General features: G+C 48.4%; 2 protein-coding genes across 6 annotated transcripts in view; both read right to left on the bottom strand.

The window, feature by feature from the left end:
* Positions 1-17,574, bottom strand: part of MAVS (mitochondrial antiviral signaling protein) — a 22,608-nt gene extending 5,034 nt beyond the window's left edge. Inside the window, exons 1-6 of one of the 5 annotated variants that reach the window (XM_080686215.1) lie at positions 9,876-9,953; positions 8,250-8,441; positions 5,337-5,515; positions 3,575-3,749; positions 1,824-1,993; positions 928-1,084 (exon numbers count right to left, since the gene is read on the bottom strand). In XM_080686215.1, coding sequence (XP_080542341.1) covers positions 928-1,084; positions 1,824-1,993; positions 3,575-3,749; positions 5,337-5,453 — 619 coding nt within the window. In that variant the 5' untranslated portion in view covers positions 5,454-5,515; positions 8,250-8,441; positions 9,876-9,953. Of the gene's footprint in view, positions 1-927; positions 1,085-1,823; positions 1,994-3,574; positions 3,750-5,336; positions 5,516-5,638; positions 5,850-8,249; positions 8,442-9,875; positions 9,969-17,465 lie in introns of those variants that run through there. The other 4 variants (XM_080686218.1, XM_080686214.1, XM_080686216.1 and 1 more) reach the window with 4 other exon arrangements.
* Positions 17,308-22,971, bottom strand: AP5S1 (adaptor related protein complex 5 subunit sigma 1). The gene is made up of 3 exons (XM_080686219.1): positions 22,718-22,971; positions 20,741-20,932; positions 17,308-18,441 (listed from the first exon to the last, which is right to left on the bottom strand). Exons 2-3 carry the CDS (start codon positions 20,914-20,916, stop codon positions 18,015-18,017), a joined length of 603 nt encoding a protein of 200 aa, XP_080542345.1. The 5' UTR covers positions 20,917-20,932; positions 22,718-22,971; the 3' UTR covers positions 17,308-18,014.

The following is a 22,971-nucleotide window of genomic DNA, read 5'->3' as shown; positions in this document are numbered from 1 at the left end:
GGGACACCGAGGGCTGGCCAGGTACCAGTGTCATGTGGAACACAGCTTGGGAAATAGTGGTGCAGAGAGATGCCAGCCTGGATAGTCACAGTGGACAGCTCTACATACCTAAGGGGGAATACTGAGGTCTAGTGTGGGGATTTGGGCCTTTGGCTGATGAAGACCATACTTCCGCTGGGGGCTGAGAAATTTTAATGATTTTCTGGGAGCTTGAGACCATTTTAGGGCAGGGCAGTGCCTAAGTGCTACCCTGTACTCTCCCTTCTGCACTGTCCTCCAGGTACTGGCAGATCCCTATACAGTCCCTTTGGTAGAGTGCAGAAATAGCCCCAATTCTCTTCTCCTACCTGTATCCATGCCCTCTGAAATATGACTCTGTCAGTCCTATCATGTAAGGATGGAATGTCGCCTACTCCTTGACTCTGGGCTGGCCTTATGACTTTCTTTGGCCCATACAATGAGGCACAAGGAACACCATGCCAGTTTTGAGCCTATGCCCCAAGAGCCCTCTCTTTCTCAGAACTCTGCTCAACTGCCATTAAATGGGCTTTTTGCTGGAGGATGAGAGACTCATGGAAGAGAACCAAGGTGCCCCAGACAACAGCTACAAGCAGAGCTTATGTGTACACTAATGTGTACACAAGAGAGAGTTCAGCCAAGATCTGAACCACTTGTACCAGCCCAAATTGCTGACCCACAGAATCATGAACTAAGTAAATGGTCAAATTTTAAGCTATTAAATTTTGGGGGACTGTTTGTTATACAGCAAATGCTAACCAATACACCCTCTAAGGAACTGGGTTTCTCCCTGGGGTAAACTCCCTTTATTCCCACCCTTGCCTCTTGTCTAAGAAAGCCAGAGGGGCAACTCTAATGCTCACCCTCACTTAGAGATCAGAGAGGCTCTACGCCAGATTCTATACATACCTGTTACGTGGGTACTGCCCAGTTCTATTTCCTGCTCCTGAGGCCCACTGGCTGTCAGAGGGCTGAGGGACGCCATGTCAGAGGAGGGCTCCTGGGGGCCAGTGGGCCTCCTCAGGTCAGCCCCAGAGCTGGCTGTCTGTGGGGACTTCTTTGAATTCTGCAAGAGGCAAAATTAAATAAGGCAACTGCTTCTCCCAGGAGCTGGCAAAGGATAGTTTGTGCTTGGGGGCAGCTCCTAGAGGCCTCAGCCCACACCACGGAGCACAGGAAACAAGGAAGCCACTGCTTTGGCTTTGGTTATAGCCAGACCCTCTGTCTATAGGTGACTTCGAATCCACCTCATAGAAACCACACACACCATCCCCTGGGGAGTCCCTATCTATCCCTCCGCTCTTGTAGAAAGGTCCCCCCTCTGTAAGGCCACTGCACAGACCCCTTTCTTGGGCTTCAAATCCACAGTTTGGTGTCTCCAGAACACTCACTGCCCATTCATCCTATCCCAACAGAATCAGTCATCTTTCCCCCAAACTTCACTTTATTGGCAATAATTACAGCTCCACCATCCACCCGCTACCCCATCACCTCCTACTACCTTATGCCCCCTCATCTGATCAACCCCTAGTCTCTCAACAACCCACATGCACCATTGCAAAGACCTCAAACTGTGACGGTACAACTGGTTGATGAGAGGATTGGGCTGCCATAGAGTGAAGCCTTGGCCAACAGTCTGGGAGCTGGTCTGGGGCAGATCCCCACTAGGGGAGCCCTGGGGTTCTGAGCAGAGATTAGACACAATTTGTGGGGTGTAGGAGAGGGCTTCTGGAAGGCTGGGTGAGCAGAAGTAGGCAGATGGCAACACACAAGCAGGGGGCAGAAGGCAGATCGTGAGGACATACCTCTCCCGGGGACGCTGGCGACTGGGTGTCCTGGACAGGCATGGGGTAACTTGGCTCGTCTCTGTAGCTATTGTGAGAGGCACTGGGGGCCACAGCGGGTGTGGAGGGCCCTGGTGTCTCAGCAGGAACTGACGGCGGCTCTGGTGGGGCTGGGGGGCGTCTCTGGTTCACTGGAGGACAGACATAGTGATGTCAAGGGGGAATCAGGGGTGTTCCTAAGCACCTAAGCAGTGACAGGAGAGGTGCTCTTGGACCCCCAGGGCCATGGCTGTCGAAACCCCCACAGCTCCAAAAGCTGTCCTGATATGACTGGCACTCCTCAGAGGAGACACGCTTCACTGAGTGGGAGGCAGAAGTGGGAGGGAGGCAGGGGTTGGGGAGGACAAGGAGAGGAAGGTGGAGCAAGATGGAAGAGGAGAATGTGGGGTGCCTCACTGGCCTCACACAACCCAGATTGGGTCAGCAGTCACAGCTTCACTGTCCCCAGGTGTTCTTCTACCCAGTGGCTTTCTCCTCCTGTGGGTGGCTGTCACCACCAACTGACCCCCTACCTGATGCTGCCTCCTCCTCAGCCCCTCCCCTTTGCCCCCATCACCTACCCCTGGCCCCACCACAGTGGTTTGTACGCAGGGAATCACTGTTAATCTCCACAAATAAAGAGACACGTTTGGAAGGAACGGAGGGACAGAAGGTAGAGAAAAATGATAGAAGACAAACAGCATGATACTGTAAGGCTATAAATCTAGGCAGGGCTTCAGGAATGGTCTCTAGGATGAAATATAAATAGGGCTGGCTTGCCTTTTCTTCCTGTTTCAGTCCCTCAGACCCTGACCTCACAAAACGCCCTAAGGGCATTTGGCCTGACAGGGGGTACTGAGGGGAGCTCAGGGGTAATGGGGTGGGTAATCTAAAAGGCTCTAAGTCAGTGGTTCTCAACCTTTTTAATGCCGCAACCCTTTAATACAGTTCCTCATGTTGTGGTGACCCCAACCACAAAATTATTTTCGTTGCTACTTCATAACTGTAATTTTGCTACTGTTATGAATCATAATGTAAATATCTGTGTTTTCCGATGGTCTTAGGCTCTACAGCAGCAGTTCTCAACCTGTGGGTCGCGACAGTAGCAAAATTACAGTTATGAAGTAGCAACGAAAATAATTTTATGGGTGGGGGTCACCACAACATGAGGAACTGTATTAAAGGGTCGCGGCATTAAAATGGTTGAGAACCACTGCTAAGGGAAGGGAAGAGATGTGGAGAAAGGAAAAAAGAAACCCATGATGGAGAAAAAGGAGACAGTAAAGGGAGGGAAAGAGAGAAGAGTGGAGAGAGAGAAGGTGAACTGAGGAAGAGGAGACAGGAGAAAGTGAGAACAGGTGTGGGAGGCAAACATGACAGCCACAAAAATGAGAGGAGGCTCCATTTACTGAGCACAGGGAGGTGCTCAGCCCCCCTAAGCACCCCACATGCTGACATCCCAGGTTATCCACCACAAGCCCATGAGGTACATGTTGCCATTAGCCCTGTTTTACAGAGGAGAAGACTGAGGTTCCGAGAAATTAAGAAACCTGGCCAAAGGGACACAGCTAAGTAGCTAAGCTGGGATCTAAACCCAGGTTTGTCTACTGCCCCGGAGTGATGGGAGAGAGGGTGACAGAGGAAGGGAGGAGGTCCAGGAGTGAGGGAACAGGGAGAGTGGAGGGCAGGGGAACACACAGGGGCTCCAAGAGCAGGGCCAGGGTAGGGCTTACAGGGCAGGTGGCTCTGATAGACGCGGTCCACTTCGTCAGCAAGAGCAGCCAGCTCACAGGCCCTCAGTGCCCAGATGAGGGACTCCACCCAGCCACTGCGCCGCTGAAGGCTGTTGAAGAGATCCCAAATGGTGTTCCGGTTCCCCTTGAGATTGAGGTGGGCCCGCAGTAGGTCCTGGAAGACACAGCCGTGGCTCTGCTCAAGCCAGGTGGCCCTGGCCCTTTTCCCACTCCAGAGGGGACAGCTGCAGAGAGGGGCAGAGCCCCTCAACCACAAGAGGGAGGCAGCCATCTGACACTGGGTCAGAGCACAGGGCAAAGTTAGAGTTTGAGTTCAAGTTTAAAGGCAGCTATCAGGAAAGAGGCTCGTACTGTGTCCTGGGTTCTCTAGCTCAGGGCTTTGCATGAATTATCTTATTTAATGCAATTATTCCTACTCTGCTGATGAGGAAGCTGAGGCTTTGCAGAAGTAAGGCAGCAAAGATCCTTCAGCATCGAGGCAGGATCTGAACCCAGTGAGTCTGATGCCAAAGCCTGGGGTTTGTTTATACAGCCTCCACGGCAAAAGGGTTTAGATTAACAAAGGAGAGAAAGGTGTATAGGAAACTGCAGATGAAGAAGGGCATAACAGAAAAGAGAGGAGGCCAATAATAAGGACCAGGGAAGAGGAGGGACTGGGGAGATTCAGAGATGAAGCAGCAGCTGCAGAGCTTTAAACCCACCTGAATTCCCACATAAAAACAAGCAACCAGATAGCAGAAACAAAAACCCACAGTTGTTGCTCAGTGGTTTGAGCATTGACCTATGAACCAGGAGGTCATGGTTCAGTTCCAGGTCAGGGCACATGCCTTGGGTTGTGGGCTCAATCCCCAGTAGGGGGCGTACAGGAGGCAGCCAATCAATAATTCTCTCTCATCATTGATGTTTCTATCTCTCCCTCTCCCTCTCCCTTTGTCCCTAAAATCAATAAAAATATCTTTTAAAAATATATATATTTTTATTGATTTCAGAGAGCAAGGGAGAGGGAGAGATAGAAACATCAATGATGAGAGAGAATCATTCATAGTCTGCCTCCAGCATGCTCCACACTGGGGATAGAGCCCTCAACCCCGGCATGTGCCCTGACTGGAATCAAACCTGTGACCTCCTGGTTCATAGGTTGATGCTCAACTGCTGAGCCATGCCAGCCAGGCAATAAAAATATCTTTTAAAAAAAGAAAAAAGAAAAAGATGGTTCTGATAAAAGTTTGTGTGGGGCCCTGGCCAGGTTTGGCTCAGTGGATAGGCCTGTGGACCGAAGGATCCCGGATTCGATTCTGATCAAGAGCACATGCCTGGGTTGCAGGCTCAATCCCCACTAGGGTGCGTGAGGAGGTGGCCAATTCATGATTCTCTCTCACTGATGATGTTTCTATCTTTCCCCTTCTCACTCTCTGAAATCAACAAAAATATTTTTTTTTAAAAAAAGAAGTATGTGTCTATCATTCAAAAAAACACACAACACGTTTGTGTGGGGCCCAGAACACAGAAATTTCAGGCAGCACTGCCATATTGTTGAGCACTGCACCAAAACAACACCAGAGGGAGCCCAGGGAAGTTGGAAAGGCCACCCTGAACCACACTTCATTCTGAAAGTTAGAAAAGAGGCAAGGACAGGAAGTGGGTTAGACAACAAGGAAGGAAGGAGTTGGCTCTGGCTTGGGTGAGGCTCCGAATTCCGCAGCCCTGCCCCCAGTCTGACTGCTGCCATGCCCTGGCTCACCTGGTCACTGGTTGTGAGGCAAGACAAGTAAGGCAGAATCTCCAGAACAGGAATATGGTGAAAGTTGCGGTAATTGCGGCGGATATACTCAAAAGTCTTCTCCTCGGCAAACGTCATCACTCTCCAGCTCTGCAGGACGAGGGCTCTAACTCAGTGGGACTGAGAGAGAGGGAAAAAGACTGGAAGAAAACAGACCATACATGACAGCAGGAGTGGAAGTGGGGTTGGACAAAAGGCAATTCTTTCTTTCTCAACTCTGGAATTCTGGCCTTTTCCCTTTAACGATCCTATTTTATTGTTACCTGAGTCTCAGAGGCCCTCAAGGAATTTGCTTAAAAACAAATTGATGATCACAAACATCAGATCCAGAAGATAGAGGGTCCATCTCTGCCGTGCAAGTTGGTCAGTGTTGGGAAGGGTCTGGCTCCTCGCCATTGTCCCCAAGTCTGTGTGTGCCCCTAGCTGCTGACAGCAGGAGGGCTCCAACTAGATGTGCTGCTTCTTTGAAGTACACTGAGAAAAAATGAAGCAGCAGCCCAACATGATAATAATTTGACCCATCCTACTTGAAAGGTAAAGAAAATTAAGTATTAAGAAAAGAAGGGGGCTTGCTAGTTAGTGGAAGAGCAAAGGATGAGGTTCTTTCCAGAACATTATTGCAGGCCTACCATTTAAAGCTTGCTACATACATGTTCTGAGGGTAGGAGGCTGAGTTCCACTTCCCTGAACTCACTGTTGACCTGGGGCAAGTTACCAGTCTTTTCCAGGCCTATCCTCACCCCTAAAATGGCTCAAAGAGCTTGTTCTGATAATACAGTAGTTCTGCCTTGTAAGCTTGAAATTTACAAGGGTCTCAAATACAAGCAATTACTGCCAGTCCCTTATATAGCACTTAATACAATTTGCAATTATAGATGCATTTGTTCATTTCTTATTTGCCTCCCCCTGGGGAGAAATGCAGGGAATGCATTTCTCTACCATCATCCAATTTATATTTTATTTTGTGGGACAGATAACAAATCAGTAAGCGTACATATAAATAAGAATCCCGGGTGGTAATAAAGGTTACAAAGAAAATAAAGCAGGGTAATGAGACAGAGCCGATGCAGAAGGGTATGCTGCTTGAACTGGGATGGTCTGAGAAGCCTTTCTGAATTAGCCACATTTGAGCTGAGCTCCTTCCTGGCTGTGAGAGTGGTGTTTCTGACCGAGGGCACAGCAAGTGAGAAGTCCTAAAGTGGGAACGAGCTTGGCATGTTTGAAGAAGAGAAAGCAGGTCCAGGTAGTCCAGGTTTAGAAAGCTAGGGGAGGGGCAGAGATCAAGGTCAAGGAGGGCCGCTTATATATAGCGTTATAGGAAAAATGTTGGGTTTTATTTGGAGTGAAACAGGGAGCCATTGGAGGGTTCTGAGCAGGGAAGGGAGAGGACTTGATTTATGTTAAAGACCTCTCTGGCGGTTGTGAGGACCTTGGACTGTGGAGAGGCCAGATGGAAGCAAGGAGACAAGTCACAAGACCATAGCAGGGGACAAACAGATGATGGGTATAGCTAGGATGGTAACCATGGAGGTGACAAGAGATGGCTGGATTCCTGGTGTTTTGTGGACTTGGGAGGTGAGAGAGAGAGAAGAATCAAGGATGACTTCTTAGGCACTGGGTGTATGGATGGTGCATTAAGCCAACCAGGGAATTCAGGGATAGGAGCAGTGTCAGGGGTTTCCCAAGCTCCATTTTGAACAAGTGAAGCTTGAGATCCTATTGGATGTCCAGATGGGTTTTCAGGGAGGAAAGGGGCCGGGGAGAAGGCCAGGCTTGAGTGAAACCAGTAGGAGACAGTGCTGTAGAGCAGAGTGTACAAAAGCTGCTGAGGCCACCAGTCTCTTACACAGGAAACAGGACAGCAGTCCAGTCTATGGGCCTCACCACCTCACATTGCATGACTTGCTTTGCCAACCGGGTGGTACATTCCTCGTGGGGCAAGTGCTAATGAAAGAGGTCAAGAGGATCATGGAGGTGGGGCAGGGGTCCTCGGAGACTTCAAGAGATGAACAAAGAACAACTCCGTGGTAGTTAATAGATCCTTTTCTCCTTCCCTCCTATGGTATCCAGAGAGGTACCAGGAGTCAGGTGATACATTCTTCTGCATTCTACCCTCAGCCCTTAAGACTCAGAGTTTGGGGGGCATGGGTTTATATGTATGGTTCCACTAAAAAGAAATGAAGTCCAAATATACTGACAGCTGTCAGAGGGGCAGGGGTTGTGGGGCTGGGTGAAAAAGGTGAAGGGATTAAGCAAAACAAAGAAAAAAGCAAATAAAACCCTACCTCATAGACACAGACAACAAAGACTATGGTGATTACCAGAGGGAAGTGGGGAGAGAGGGGCTGGGGAGAGGGGTGGCGAGGGGAGATAGAAGAGGGTATGGGGGGCAGGATAAATGGTGATGGAAGGAGACTTGACTTGGGTGGTGACCACACAATACAACACAGATGATGTATCATAGTATTATGCACCTGAAACCTATATAGTTTTATTCATCAATATCACCCCAATAAATTCAATAAAAAAGAAAAAAATAAAGGTTTATGTAACAATGCCAGAATAATTTTTAAACATTAAGAAGACTAATATTGGCCCTAGCTGGTTTGGCTCAGTGGCTAGAGCCTCCGCCTGCAGACTGAAGGGTCCTGGGTTGGATTCCGGTCAAGGGCACATGCAGAAGTTGCAGGCTCCATCCTCAGTAGGGGGCGTGCAGGAGGCAGCCAATCAATGATTCTCATCATTCATGTTTCTTACTATCTCCCTCTCCCTTCCTCTCTGAAATCAATAAAAATATATATATTTTTAAAAAGACTAATATTGAAGCAAGAACAGAGACCAAAGACATTGGGAAAAATAAAAAATAAAAAGCACCTCACAGCCCTGGCTGGTTTGGCTCAGTGGATAGAACGTCAGCCTGCGGACTCAGGGGTCCCGGGTTCGATTCCCATCAACGGCGTGTGCCTTGGTTGCGGGCACATCCCCAGTAGAGAGTGTGCAGGAGGCAGCTGACTGGTGTTTCTCTCTCATCGATGTTTCTAACTCCCTCTCCCTCTCTCTTCCTCTCTGTAAAAAATCAATAAAATATATTAATAAAAAAATAGTACAGATAAGAGAACTGTACAAAAATCAGACATTCATGATAAAAGTGTCACTAAATAGTGATTAAATTGTTTAGAAGACATTATTCATAAAACTAGCTCTCTATGAGAAAATATTAGATCCTAATTTTACACAATGGATAACAGAAAACTCCAAATAAATTAAAGTCCTAAATATAAAGGGTAAATCATAAAGAAAAGAGTAAGTATAGAAAAACATTTTTTAAAGACCTTCTAACAAAATATTTGAAATCTTAAGCATGGCTCTGTGTTCATTCCCAAATATTCCAAATAAAAAAATTAAGCAAATAAAAAAAAAGAAACAAAGTCCATATTTGTTCACATTTATTGAGGACCCACTACAGGCAGGCATATCCTAAATTGCTTTCATTTAATCTTTGCCACAATGCCATGTAAGAAATGATGTCAAATTGCACATTTGACTAGTGGCCCTGACAGATTTGAACCTAGGACTTACTGCCTCACTGCAGTTCACCATACACCTTGCAGGAATAGAGGCCCTGCAGCAAGTGAGACTCATAGTCCCCGGCTTCAATTTCAGGGAGGGGCCAAGGTCACTGCCAGAGTGTGTGTGTGTATTGGGGGGGGGGGGGGGAAGAAGGGCGCATGTCGCTAGGTGAGGTGTGCCTGGGAGGATGCAACATTTAGTCCCTTGTGAGAAACGCAGCACGGTTCTCAGGTCGCTGACACTCCTTCCAGATGTTTTTGAGGCTCCATTGCATCTACACGGAGAAGTTTGTTTTTGGGGTGTTTTGTCTTGTGGGGTTTTTGTTTTTTCTCCTCAATGTTTTCCTGGTACGTCTTTACGGCTTCAGAAAAGATGGGCGGCGGAGTGTTCCGCACCCACGCTGGGAGGAGCGTGTCCGACCCCACTGCCCTAGGGCTCTGAGTGCGCTGCAGAAATAGCTCCTCGCGCGGAGGGGTGAGGCCGCCCAGCCTCGGCTCAGATCCCTAGATTCCTGGGCCAGACCCAAGTTCACGGGGGGCGGGGAGGCTTGCTCTTCTGAGTAGGTGTCACCACCGAAAACTGTCAAGTCTTAGAGGAGGGCCGTAACTCTCGAGGTCGGTAGGCTCCGCCCGGGGGTCACCCTGAGCCTGCGGGCGACTGGAGCTCAGCAGCCGGAGCCGTCTCCTTCCGGCCCAAACTCCCCGCAAGCCCAGCGCCACGCACCTCCCGACCCCACCCCCACTCCCGCCCGGTGCTGGAGGCGGAGCGTGGAGCCCCCGCTGCCCCGAACCCCGTACTCTGTCCCCGACCCCGACCCCGCGCGCCCCAGACCCTGTGCGACCCGGCGGCCTCCGAGTCCAACTCGGCCACTGCCTCCGCGGGAAACCTCTCCGAAAGGCGCCCGTGCGAGCTGATCCCAAAGGATCTTACCTGGGGTAGCCACCACCCGGCGACCTGCCGACAGCCGCGGACCACCGCCGCCGCCACCGCCACCTACAGCCGGAACTCTCCCCGCGGAAGGGAAGGCGGGGCCAGGGCCGCCGGGCCACTGGCCGGACGGCAGGGGCGGGACTTCGCCCGGGCTCCCGGGGGCAGCTTGGCGGCTGCAGCGGGCGCTAGGCCTAGGTTTGGGGGCTTGGATCCGCTGGACCCGCGCTCCGGACCAACCGAGGTTCTTGCTGGGGCTCTAAGGAGCAGATCATTTCCTTTCCTTGTCCTTCTCGAGCACCTTTCAGGGGAAGTCCAGGGTCTGGCTAGAAACCAAGTGGGCGGCCCACCTCCTGGTCCGAGGCCAGTTCGGTTCCCACGCTTCCTACGCGAAGCCACCCCTCTTCCCGTGGAGTAAATTAAGAGGTGAAGGGATTTAGTTCGTTCGCTCTTGGACGCCCGGGGCCTGGCACACAGTTAGTGCTCAGTTAAGTGTTCGGTGACTCGCAAAGTTTACATGGATGCGAGAGCTCAGCCAGGAAACAGCGCATGCCGAGCCCGAGGAGCAGATTCCTGACGCAGGGCATGAGCACCAAGGTTGGCTCGCCTGGCACCCTGGGTGTGAGAAAGGTTTCTTGGTCCCCGTGGGTACCTCCCTTGCAGTGCTTGCCAACTGCCTTGTCCTTCCTCTAATGGGGCAGAGGACACTTGCTTGGGCAGAAGCCAGCACTTTGAGCGCCTACTGTGTTCCAGGACAGGCTTCAAGTCCATATCTTAGAGCCCATTAAATCTTTCGCAATAACGAGATAGAATGGTGTGGGGGAGTTTTCTGTTTTAAAAAGAAATTTAAAGATTGGGGCCGTTCTTACTAAAGTTTATAAACATAAGCCAACCCTGCGGGAAGGCAGGGGAGGCTGAGGGGGGGGGGGCAGCTGTAAGAGATCAACCGAAGGACTTGTACGCATGCATATAAGCATAACCAATGGATACAAGACACTGGCGGGGGGGGGGGGGGCGGGGGCAGGTAAAGGCATGTACGGGGGGGGGGGTAGGGGAGGCCAGGGGGGAGGTCAGTGGGGAAAAACAAAAAAGGAGACATATGTACTACTATTTGTAATACTTCAAACAATAAAAAACAATAAAAAAATATAAAAAAATGAAGTGGAGAACCTAGGAGCCAAAAAAACAAAAAACATAAGCCAACCCTATCACTCAGCAACCACTCCTGGGTATGCATCCACCTAGAAACATACACAATAGATAATGTTCATAGTGGCTTTAAAAAAAAAAAAGTATATCTTTTCATTGATTTCAGAGAGGAAGGGAGAGGGAGATAGAAACATCAGTGATGAGAGAGAATCATTTATTGGCTCCCTCCTTACGCCACACACTGAGGATGGAGCCCGCAATCCAGGTATGTGTCCTGACCAGGAATCCAACTGGGACCTCCTGGTTTGTAGGTTGAACTTCAAGCACTGAGCCACACCAGCCAGGCCATAGTGGCTTTATTTGCAATAGGCAAACTTTGGAAACAACCCAAAGATCCATCAGTAGGAGAATGGAGAGACAAACTCTGGCGTGCTCACATCATAGAATAGCATGCAACAATGAAACAGAACAAACTATTGATACACACAACATGGCTGACTCAGGATGAATGGGCACTATGGCTAACCAAGCCATGTTCTCTGTCCCCAGTCACAAGGTAAAGTTCAAAAACAGGCAAAACGCACCCACATAAACAGAAATCAGCCCACTAGGAGTGGCTCAGTTGGTGGAGCGTCATCCTGTGCACGAGGGGAGTCGGGGTGAGAGTTGCCTGGTCCATCCCCCCAGCAGGCATATGGGGAGGGCTACAAATGGATGGATGTTTCTCTCTCACATCGATGTTTCTTCCTCTAGCTCTCCCTTCCTCTCTAAGCATGTCCTCAGGTGAAAATTTAAAAAAAGAATCAAATCACTAGTTACCTCTGAGGACGCTGAGGGTAGGGTACAGGGAGCCGTCTGGTGGGAAGGACATACTGCGTATCTTGATGTGTTAGATTCATGGGCTTATCCATATGTACACTTAAGGTCTTTACACTTTATACTGCAACTTAAAAGACAGACACCTGAGGGGTTAAAAGTTTTGGCCAAGATCACATCCAAATGCATACCTGTCTCTAAAGCCAGTACTCCTAAACTGAACCGTAGGAAGATGCCTGAACACTTTTCAGGTGAGATTTTATTCTTTTACTTGGTAACTTTGTGTATATTTTACAACATTCAGCATTTACAAAATGTTAACATCACACCTAAACTCAATTAACTGTAATAAAGCCAGCTCTGCCTTGTTTAGCCAAGACAGGGTGAACGTTGGTTGGTTCCAAAATTATTCCTGCCTACTACTGACCCCAAACCCAGTGACTTCATATCTAATCTGTGCAGGCAGAGCATTAGGAGTGTGGTGACTTGCTTTCAAATGCAGTTATTACCTGTTTTTGCTGGACCTCACAGGACATTAAAAAACAAAACAAGAAAAGAAACAGCTTCCTCAAAAACACTGTGAGATACTTAGTCCATTTGGGATGTTATAACAAAAACTAGAGGCGCGGTGCATGAAATTCATGCACAGGTAGGGATCATAGGCCGGTCCGGCAATCAGGGCCATTCGGGGGCTTCCTTCCCCTGGCTGCCAGCCACCAGCTGGGGCCTTCCTTTGTTCCACGCTGCCCCCTGGTTGTCAGCGCACATCATAGTGAGTGGTCGAACTCCCAGTTGGTCCAACTTCCGAGGGACAATTTGCATATTAGCCTTTTATTATATAGGATAGCATAGCCCCAGCCAGTTTTGCTCAGTGGATAGAGCGTCTGTCTGTGTACTGAAAGGTTCCAGGTTCGATTCCGGTCAAAGGCACATGCCTGGGTTGCAGGCTCGATCCCCAGTGGGGGTAGGCATGCAGGAGGCAGCTGATCAATGATTCTCTCTCATCATTGATGTTTTTATCTCTCTCCCTCCCTCTCCCTTCCTCTCTGAAATCAATAAAAAATATATATTAAAAAATATATCATAGACTGGGTGGCTTAAACAGCAAACATTTATTTCTCAGTTCTGGAGTCTGGAAGTCCAAGATTCGGTGTCTGGTAAGGGTCTGCTTCCTGGTTCATTGGCATAGTCTTCTCACTGTGTCCTCACATAACAGAAGGAGCAAGGGGGCTTTCTGGGTTCTTCTTTAAAAGAAGAACCAGCCAGTGTGGATCGGAAGTTGAGTGTTGACCCATGAACCAGGAGGTCTCGGTTTGGTTCCTGGTCAGGCCACATGCCTGGGTTTGGTTTTGGGCTTGATCCCCAGTAGGGGATGTGCAGGAGGCAGCCGATTAATTATTCTCTCTCATCACTGGTGTTTCTATATCTATCTCCCTCTCCCTTCCTCTCTCTAAAATCATTAAATAAAAAAAACACCTTAAAAAAATTTGGCCTTAAAAAAAAAAAAAGAAGAGCAAGCACTAATTCCATTCCTGGAGGCTTCACTCTTGTGACCTAATCACATCCCAAAGACCCCACCTCCAAATCTCCAAATACTATCACATTGGGGATTAGATTTCAATATATGAATTGGGGGGAGGGGAGGACGGACAGACATAAACATTCAGTTTATAGCAGATAGCAACCATTAAGATGGCTATTATTAAAACAAACAGAAAATGGCAAGTGTTTGGGTCAAATAAAACTGGCTATTTATATTATCTTTTACTGTTGATTGCATACCACCCTATTACTTGAGTAGAATTCACTGATTATTGCCCATTTATTACTGGAAGGACGAATCCAAAGAGTGATCTATATGCTCCCCCAATGAGGGCCTTGGAACCCCCCTCCCCAGGAAAGCTCATCCCCAGGCAGGTAGCCATGTCTGCAGGCCAGTGCTCCAAGGAAGGCTGTGGCTCATGTGGCTCACATGTGATGACTCGGCAACCACCAGCTCACATTTCCTCTAGACAACCAAGTCAGGCCCAAAGATAGTGCCAGAGGGCTCCCAAAAGGGACATGTTCTCATGTCCGAGTCCCTTCAGGGAACGCTTCAAAACTGAAAAACAAAATATGATCCCTGCCTTTACAGTCTCATTTCAGGTAAGTTCCTAAACTGTTGTTCTTTAAACTTTTATATTTTCATCAGTTAGTTTTAGTACAGATGTTAGTAAAATATATGTACTCAATAAAGCTGGGGGGAAATTAATATATGCTCATATAGTTCATATAAGGGAAAACAGACATGTTGGGTGAAGAAAATAAAAATCTGTACTCAAAATGCTACCACCCAGAAGAAACTGCTAGTGATACTCTGGTGTCTTTTCTTCTAGTATTTTCTTTTCCTCTGGCTTCAGTGCCCCTTGCCTTGACAAGCACATGAGATGGCTCAAGTCATGATCTAGGATATGACAGGGTCTCTGGTATGAGCCCTATCTCAGTGGTCTCAGGAGGAGGAAGGGGCTTTGGACCATCTCAGCTCATGGGTCAATCCCTGCTGCATCCAGCTCCTCCAGAGCTGTCCAGCCCCTGTGGTCAGCATGGCCTCCTCATCAGCCACTCAGGGACTGCCATCATGCTATTCATTCCTGAGAACCACTGGCATAAGTTGCTTGGCAACAGACATTTAAATGGGGGCTGGTGGGAAACGGAAAGGAGTGCATGAGCAGGACATGCCTTTGAAGTTAGATATCAGAATCCCAGAAATTCAGGCTTCCTCCAATGCAGACTTTTCCCTGGCCACATCCCTCCATGGCCCTAGCTTCCTACCACACTGCTGGTGCCCTGCCTGCTTTCAGCCCTTCTTTGCTGTCTCTTGTCTTAGGGCCCTTCCCCCTGGATATGGAGCTCAGTGAAGAAAACAGAAACCACTCTAGGAATTTTGTGCATGGAAGAGTTTTTTTATATGATGCATAATTTACATTCCATGAAATACATCAATGTTAAATGTGCAATTTGATTAATTTTTATCCAAGTGAATACCTGTGTGACCAGCGCTTTGATCAAGATCTGGCCTATTTCCATCTCCCCAGAAAGTTCCCTTGTAATCCTTGTTTATTAATCTCCACCCCCAATCATTATTCTGATTTCATCACCAGTTTACTTTTACCTGTCCTTGAATTTAATATAAATGGATTCAGATAATATATACTATTTTGTGTCTGGCATCTTTCACTCAACATGTTTTTGACATCCATGTAAGTTGTTGCATGTGTCAGAATTTGCTTTCATGCTGAATCGTAGTCCATTATATGAATATATCACAATGTGTTTATTCATTCTATATTTTAATGAGCTATTTGGGCTTTTCCAGGTTCAGGCTATTAGGAATAAAACTGTATGCACATTCACATATATGTCTTTTCGAGGAGTTAGCACTTATTTTAAAAGTGCTGGAAAATAAGATAGGGCATGTTTAGCTTTATTAGAAGCTTTCAAACATTTCTGCAAAGTGTTTGTACCACTTTACACTCCCACCAGCAGTATATTGATTTTTAGAGAGAGAGGAAGGGAGAGGGATAGATAGAAGCATAAATGAGACTGGGACATCATCAATCAGCTGACTCCTGCATGCCCTAGTGGGGATCGAGTCCGCCACTCGGATATGTGCCCTGACCGGGAATCAAACCGTGACCTTCTGGTTCATAGGTCGACACTCAAACACTGAGCCACTCCGGCTGGGCTAATTTTTAATATAAGCAATAACACTTATTTTCGGAGAATTTGTTCTTGTTCTCTGCTGTTCCTGTCTTTGCTTTATGGGAGTGATATCTTCCTGAATCTAATTACTGAGAATAGTAATTAGAGAGCCCCACCCCAACACCCTTTTTAATTTTAACTTATTTTTTTACCACCCCTTTTTTAAAATAGTTATCTCATGTCCCCTGCATGGTTTTCCTCTGAAACCATTTTTTTTAAAATATATATTTTATTGATTTTTTACAGAGAGGAAGGGAGAGGGATAGAGAGTTAGAAACATCGATGAGAGAGAAACATCGATCAGCTGCCTCCTGCACACCTCCTACTGGGGATGTGCCCGCAACCAAGGTACATGCCCTTGACCGGAATCGAACCTGGGACCTTTCAGTCCGCAGGCCGACGCTCTATCCACTGAGCCAAACCGGTTAGGGCTGAAACCATTTTTATTGTTTTTAATTTAATTTCACTTTCCCCAGATGTCTGGTGAACTTTGCATTAAAAATGAGGCAATAAAAAGCACTGAGGAAGTTGTGTGTACATCTACTGGCTAGCTCCCTTTCGGGGGGGGGGTCCAAGTGGGGGACTCACTCATAGAAGAGCCTCTACAGACCAGAAGAGGAGGGTTTTCATACATGGGGCTTTCTGTTTCTTTAGATGAGTGTGGTGCTTAACCTGCCTGGTTCAGGCCAGTGACTCCTTGGGCTGTCTGGTAAAATCCATAGGCCAGAACAATGTGTGGTGTTTTTTTTGGGGGGGTGTTGTTTTTTTAATCCTCAATCAAGAGCTACCCTCAAAGGATGCACCTAAGGAGACAGAGGTGTTTCGGCAGACAAGAGGTAGAGACCTCCCAAGAGGCCTCTTGGGGGCATCCTTAACCATGAAGGCTCAGACACCCAGCTCAGGGCCATACAGAAAGGCATTTACCCAGAGGAACGGATAAGCATTAATTCAATTCACAGAAATGGAGGGTGTAATTGTCACTGGGTTGTCCCACATTATTAATCTTTAAACTTCCATTAACTTTCTTGTATTCTCCCCAACATACCCTCTCACACAAGGAGGTTGAACTCCTCAAGAGAAGATAGCTAAGCCTGCAGCCTAGAACCAGATAAGGAACCCAAGGACCACAACAAAGAAACCGGTTTGTGCCTTGGCCGGATGGCTGTTGGTTTGAACGTCGTCCCGTACACCACATTGACCTCTCTCTCTCTCTCTCTCTCTCTCTCTCTCTCTCTCTCTCTCTCTCTCAAAATCAATAAAAGCATATCCTTGGGTGAAGATTAAAAAAACACTGGTAAGCGCCGGAAAAATTCAAGATGGCATCTGAAACCCCTTCCCACGTAACCTTTGACAAACTTTCCTTCATGCCAGGGATGGAAACTTAACATTAAAATGATACATGCACTGTATGGCTAGGCATGTTCCAAGCATGTTTGGGAACCGTGCATGCTCCCTTGGCAATCACAGAACCCTCCACCCTTCCTTGGGAATCTCTGTCCCTGAGCCTGCCTAACTACTCCCCCCTGCCAAACCCTTTAAGACTTTCCTAGGGGAGGGAGGGAATAGAGGTGGAAGAGGGCATAGAGGAGATTAATGGTGATGATAAAAATAAAAAAAATAATAATAAAAGACTTTTCTAACTCTCCAGAATTGTGGAGAAGGGGTCTTTTGAGCACAACTCGTCCTTCTCAATTCCTTGGCCAAAGAATAAACTCTCTGATCTACTTTACAGAACAGTTTCATTTTATTGGCACAAGCAACACTGAGCAGAACCACCACGATCTTGGATCCCTGACCCACAGGGGTCAGTGACAAAATCATATAGATGGTGCTTTTAATTAAAAATGAGAAAGATAACATCATCCAGGCCCGATTTCTTGTACCCACCTGATGGCACCTTCTCTCCCTGCAGACAAGGGAAGCCCATGATTATCCTGAGGCTGCTTGGCGAGCATGGACTGAGCCCAAAAGGACCTACAGAGTCCCCCTCAATGACTGACGTATTTGTGAACTGTGGTGGAGCTGAGTCTCAGACTCCTTTTGCATTGTGATGACTGTGGGTTTGGGAAAAGAACATGGACCAAGTTCCAGGCTGCTGATCCTCACCACCCCAGCACTTGGAGCTGGTGCACTGTAGAGGACTGGCGGATGGGGATGGGAGAAAGTGGAGTCAAGGACAAGAGGGGCTGCCCTTGGTAGCAGTCTGAATAAGTCATAAGGCACCTCCAGGCACAGAATGTTGTGATTCTTCCCCTCTACCTTCTGCCCTGCCCCCTTTTCTGCCAGCTTGTCCCATCCACTTGTCCTGGGTGTGGCAGCACACCAGAGCTGGGAGCAGGCTGGGTAGGAGTTAGATGCCAAGTTTTAACAGGTTGTGTGTCTCAACATCCTTGTCCTTCCTCAATGCCCTCTCGCAAAGTCCCATTCAGTGAGGGGTCAGCGGGGCAAGGCAATACTGAATTCCTTCTCCAGACTCTGGACAAACTGGTCATTGAGGAAGAGCAGCTGACCATGGGGCAGGAAGCGGGTAAGGATGCCCTCGATTCGGTCAGCCCTCAGCAGGAGATTGGTGCCAGGGGTCAGCAGCCGGAGGTGGTCGAGGAGAAGGCGTGCCAGCAGCCGAAGTGTGTTCTCTGCCAGCAGCAGGTTCTCGTGGGCATCCAGCACCAGGGCGAAGCCTAAGGAGAGCACTCCCAGCCACACCACTGTCCGAGGCTCCCGGAAAGGGTCCCCTGCCGCCAGGCGGAAGGCCCCTCGTGGGGCCTCATGCAGGGGCACCGGCTCATCTGAGGGCTGAGGTTGCAGGTCCGTGGGAGGCCTGCCGGACGCCTGCTGCTGCAGCCGGCACATGGACTCCACCTGCCTGGGGAGAGTGGGTGGGTCACCGACTTCTGTCATCCTCCTGACCATCCTTGGAGCTGGGAGCTGCCAGTATCCCCATATCTCAGATGTAGAAACTGAGCCCCAAAGAGACTAAGTGACCTGCCGAGGGCCACAGAAGGAAGTGTGAGCTGGAACAGAAATCTAGACTCCAGCCTCCAGGCCCTGAACCATTTCACTCAGTGTGGCCAAGAAAAGGCAGATTTTGAACTGAATTCCTTGGGCTAAAAATGGGCAGTACTGAATTCCTTCTCCAGACTCTGGACAAACTGGGGGGAAAAATCCTGACGCACCTGCTTCCTCAACATAAAGAAAAGCAACCAATGAGAAGTGGTGTAAAAGCCACGTCCAACGTGGCTGTCCAAACTCTCCACCCACTTCCCCTCCTGCAACCCTCTCCAAATAAAAAAGAAAGACCTTTCTCTTGGCCATCCAGGCTTTTGAAGGCACTCTCTCATTTCTCCTGAACTGCCCTCCAATTTGGGCCATGCACAGGCTGGTCTTAAAGCAATGTTTTGTTTTCTGTGCCACAGAAGGAGGCAGAGGTCCAGAGGAACCAGAGGATGGATGGCAGAGGTCTGACACCAGGTTGTCTCAGAGTGTTAATCCTCCTCCCAGAATGCACAGAGACCAGATTTTAGCACCCACTGACTCAGTCTGGGATGGGCACTGCAACTGGAACAGTGTTTCCCAAACTGTACTCTAGATCCCAGGCTTTTGGAAGGCTCTGAGCATAAGGACTTCCTTTGTCCCATATTCTCTCTCCTACTTAGAGATGTACAAAGCCTACAGGCACACTAACGGCCCTGAGGATTCTTGCACTGCAAAGCATGTCTAATCTATACCGGTGTTGGCTGTCTAATGCCCACCTCCATTGCTTTCTAGCTGCATAACCTTGTGTAGGGTAAGTTCCTTAAACTCTCTCTACTTCAGTTGACTCAAATGTAAGGTGGGGATAATAACTGTACCTATGAGTTCATATACATGAAATGCTCAGAACATAAATGCTTAGCACATATTTCAGGTTCAATAAATCTTAACTATAACAATAATAAAGGCATTCATATTTTCTTTAACCCTTTTTCACATAACACTTGTGAACAACTATAAAAGACTCTTTGGAAAATGCTACTCTAAAACTTCCTCTCTGATTCTTAATCCCCGTTTCTTGTGCTCCCCTGAAAACCTATCACAATTAGGCATGTATTCAATGAAGTTGTGGGGCTGATACCATTGTAATTAATCCAGTTATTAATTAGCAGGAAAGGAGCAGGGAGATGGCCAAATGGTAAGAGCATGCCATTTGTGCAGCTTTGCCAGGAAGCTGTAAAGCCACCGGTCTATTCCCGGCAGATCTCTGGGGGAAGAGTCTGTACAGGGGAGGAATAGAGCATGCCCAGTAAAGTATAGGTGACATAAAGTCCAGTCTGTCAGTTACAGCTGGGAACAATTCATTGGTCAGAGTAGGTGTGGCCACTGCAAGCACAGGAAGATTTAAGATACTTAGCTCCTGCCCTAGCTGGTTTGGCTCAGTGGATAGAGCATCGGCCTGTGGACTGAAGGCTCCCAGGTTCGATTCTGGGCAAGGGCACATGCCTGGGTTGCAGGCTCGACCCCAGTAGGGAGTGTGCAGGAGGCAGCCGATCAATGATTCTCTCTCATCACTGATGTTTTTATCTCTCTCCCTCTCCCTCTCTGAAATCAATAAAATAAATAAATAAATAAATAAATAAATATACATACACACACACACACACACACACACACACACACACACATATATATATATATATATGATACTTAGCTCCTAAACAAAGGAGTTGCCTCTCTTGCCTCTCAGTTCGCTCAGGACTCTTGGGACTCTTGTTGCAAGGGATATGCTCTCTTGGCTCCCCTGCATTTGCCCACATGGTTCACAGCCATGTGGACCCCACCCACAATGGACTAATGGACTGTAACTAGCCTAATGCTGTGCCAGACCCAGCTCCACCATGGAACGGAAACTCTGGACACTGCCCTTGCTTCTAGCTCTGCTGAATCCCCACCTGCCTCTCTTCCCAGACTGGATGAAGGGAAATGGGATCTTGGGAATGCAGGGATGTAATTCCACGTAAATGAAAATTACTCATTCTCCTGGGCGAGCCTCAGAAAATTATTTTTGTCAAGAGATCCTAAGGACCCGTCCCCCAGCACCCAGTGAGGAAAGGGATCCCCCACTTCCACCAGGATAGTGGACACCCCACTTCCACCAATAACAGAGCTATACTAGGTTGTACGATTACCTGGCCACAGCCAAAATCTGCTCCTTGCAGAGGAGCCTGTCCCTCTCAGCACCGTGTGGTCGTGGGTCATCAGGTGAATTCTCGGCACCGAAGACGCAGGAGTAGAGCACTCGGCAAAGGCCCGAGTCCTCTGCCTGTGGGGCCCTCAAGGTGTGGATGAGGAAAGCGTGGACCATGGCTCCAGGGTGGGTGCTACAGGGAAGCCAAACACCTCAGTGAGATGAGTGTGAAACCCCCGACAGGGGAGGCAACCACAGAAAGGGTCTGGCCTAGCAAGGTCTGGAAGTATGTATAGAGGCTGGTGTGGCTGGTCACTGGTCCTCCTCAGCCATCCAAGACACAGCCCCAGCCTCTAAGTAACAGTCTGGTGGTGAAGAAATCTGACAATCTCAAATTCAGTTCTACAAAATAACTGGCCAGGAATCTGCAAAAGTGTCAAAGTCATCAGAGTCAAGAGAAGCTGGAGAGCTGCTCCAGACTGAAAGAGACTAAAGAGAATAAAGAGAAGGCAAAGTATGTTCCTGGATGGGATCCTGAGCCAAGAAAAAGGTAGTTTCAATAAAGGGCACTATTAGGACAACTTAAAGCATTTAAATATAGACTATATGTTAGATAATAGTTTTGATCAGTATCTCCTGATTTTGAACATTGGGTAATGTCCTTCTTTTTAGAGAATACACACTTATACTGGGCCGGTATGGCCGGTATGCCTCAGTGACTGAGCATGGATCAGGAGATCATGGTTGGATTCCTGGTCAGGGCACATGCCCAGGGTTGCAGGCCAGATTTCTAGTAGGGGGGTGTGCAGGAGACAGCCAATCAATGATTCTCTCTCATCACTGATGTTTTTAACTCTCCCTTCCTCTCTGAAATCAATAAGAATATGTTAAAAAGGAAAATACACACTGATATATCTCTAAACATAGAGGTAAAGGGGCATCACATCTGTAACTAACTTAATTATCACGGAAGATACAGGAGTTCTTTATTTTTTTTTATTTTTTAATCCTCACCCGAGTATATTTTTCCATTGCTTTTCAGGAAAAGTGAAAAGGAGGAAGGGAGGGGGAGGGGGACAGAGGGGAGAGAGATAAAACTTTGATGTGAGAGAGAAACATCAATTGGTTGCCTTCTCATGAGCCCTAGGGGGTGTGGGGGGGCACAGAACCTGCACCAGGTACGTGCCCTGGCCCTGAATGGAACCTGCGACCCTCCCATGGGCGGGTCCACACCACGGGCGGCTGAGTCACACCAGCCAGGGCACAGGAGTGCTTTATTTAAAAATTCTTAAAATTTGAGGTTATTTCAAAATAAAGACTAAATAATAATGATGATGATGATCATGGTCATGATGGTGTCTGACTGGCTCAATAGCCAGCCTGGGTTCAAAGGCAGTGGATACACAGTATACAGATATTTGTAGATAAGTAGACCATCGATTTATTTTTCTTATTCTTAAGATATGTTTATTATTTATTTGTTTTGTTTTAAGAGAGAGGAAGGAGGAGAGAGAGAAAAAAAAACATCCATGGGCTGCCTCCTGCATGCCCCTGCTGGGGATGGAGCCCACACCCCAGGCATGTGCCCTGACCGAAAACCAACCCGTGACCTCCTGGTTCATGGGTCAAAGCTCAACCACTGAGCAACACTGGTTGGGCAAGATCTTAAATTGGTCAAACAGGAAGAAGGTTCGCAAAGGCGCTCTCAGAACCGGAGCCCGCTGACCTGCTGCTGACCTCCATTGACCTTCTAACCAGAAGAAGAACGCGTCATCAATCCTCGCCATGTCGTTTCCCCCATAGAGAAAAGGTAGCAGCAAAGACCCTTTACGTCACTGCCTCGCGCAACCCTGCAGCACAGTGCATTTTGGGGGTTGTAGTTCCTTGCTCCAGTCGGCAAGGGCTAAGCGGGGGTGTCCTCTCGTGAGTATGCTACCCCTTCAGCCCCCTGCCGCTGTCCTCAAGGCATTGCACTTACCCTTCTTTCTGCTGCCGCAGTCTTCTAACAGGCCGCTTCGCTGGCGGGGGAGCAATGGCGGCTGCGAGGCCGGTAGGCGCCTGCGCACACGAGTCGTGGGCGCGTGCACGAGGGTGACGGGCGTAGGGTGCGGTGCTCCCTACGCCAGGCGGGGGCGTTCCAGGCGTTCCCACTTCTGGACATCCGGCGCGGGTGACCTTCCTAATCCCACGTAAGATTCCGAGCTCCGAGCTCCCGGCGTTGCCCACGCCCGT

Source organism: Plecotus auritus (assembly GCF_963455305.1).
Source record: "Plecotus auritus genome assembly, chromosome: 8".
Classification (NCBI taxonomy): Eukaryota; Metazoa; Chordata; class Mammalia; order Chiroptera; family Vespertilionidae; genus Plecotus; species Plecotus auritus.
The sequence above is the reverse complement of the archived record's forward strand: the minus strand, read 5'-3'. Positions and strand labels throughout refer to the sequence as shown.

What these genes read in the sequence shown, in the direction of transcription:
- AP5S1 (XM_080686219.1), bottom strand. Translation starts at nt 20,916, where the DNA reads ATGGTCCACGCTTTCCTCATCCACACCTTGAGGGCCCCACAGGCAGAG. An exon ending in CAGATTTTGGCTGTGGCCAG is followed by an intron (nt 18,442 to 20,740) that starts GTAATCGTACAA and finishes CACTCTCCCCAG; the next exon opens with GCAGGTGGAGTCCATGTGCC.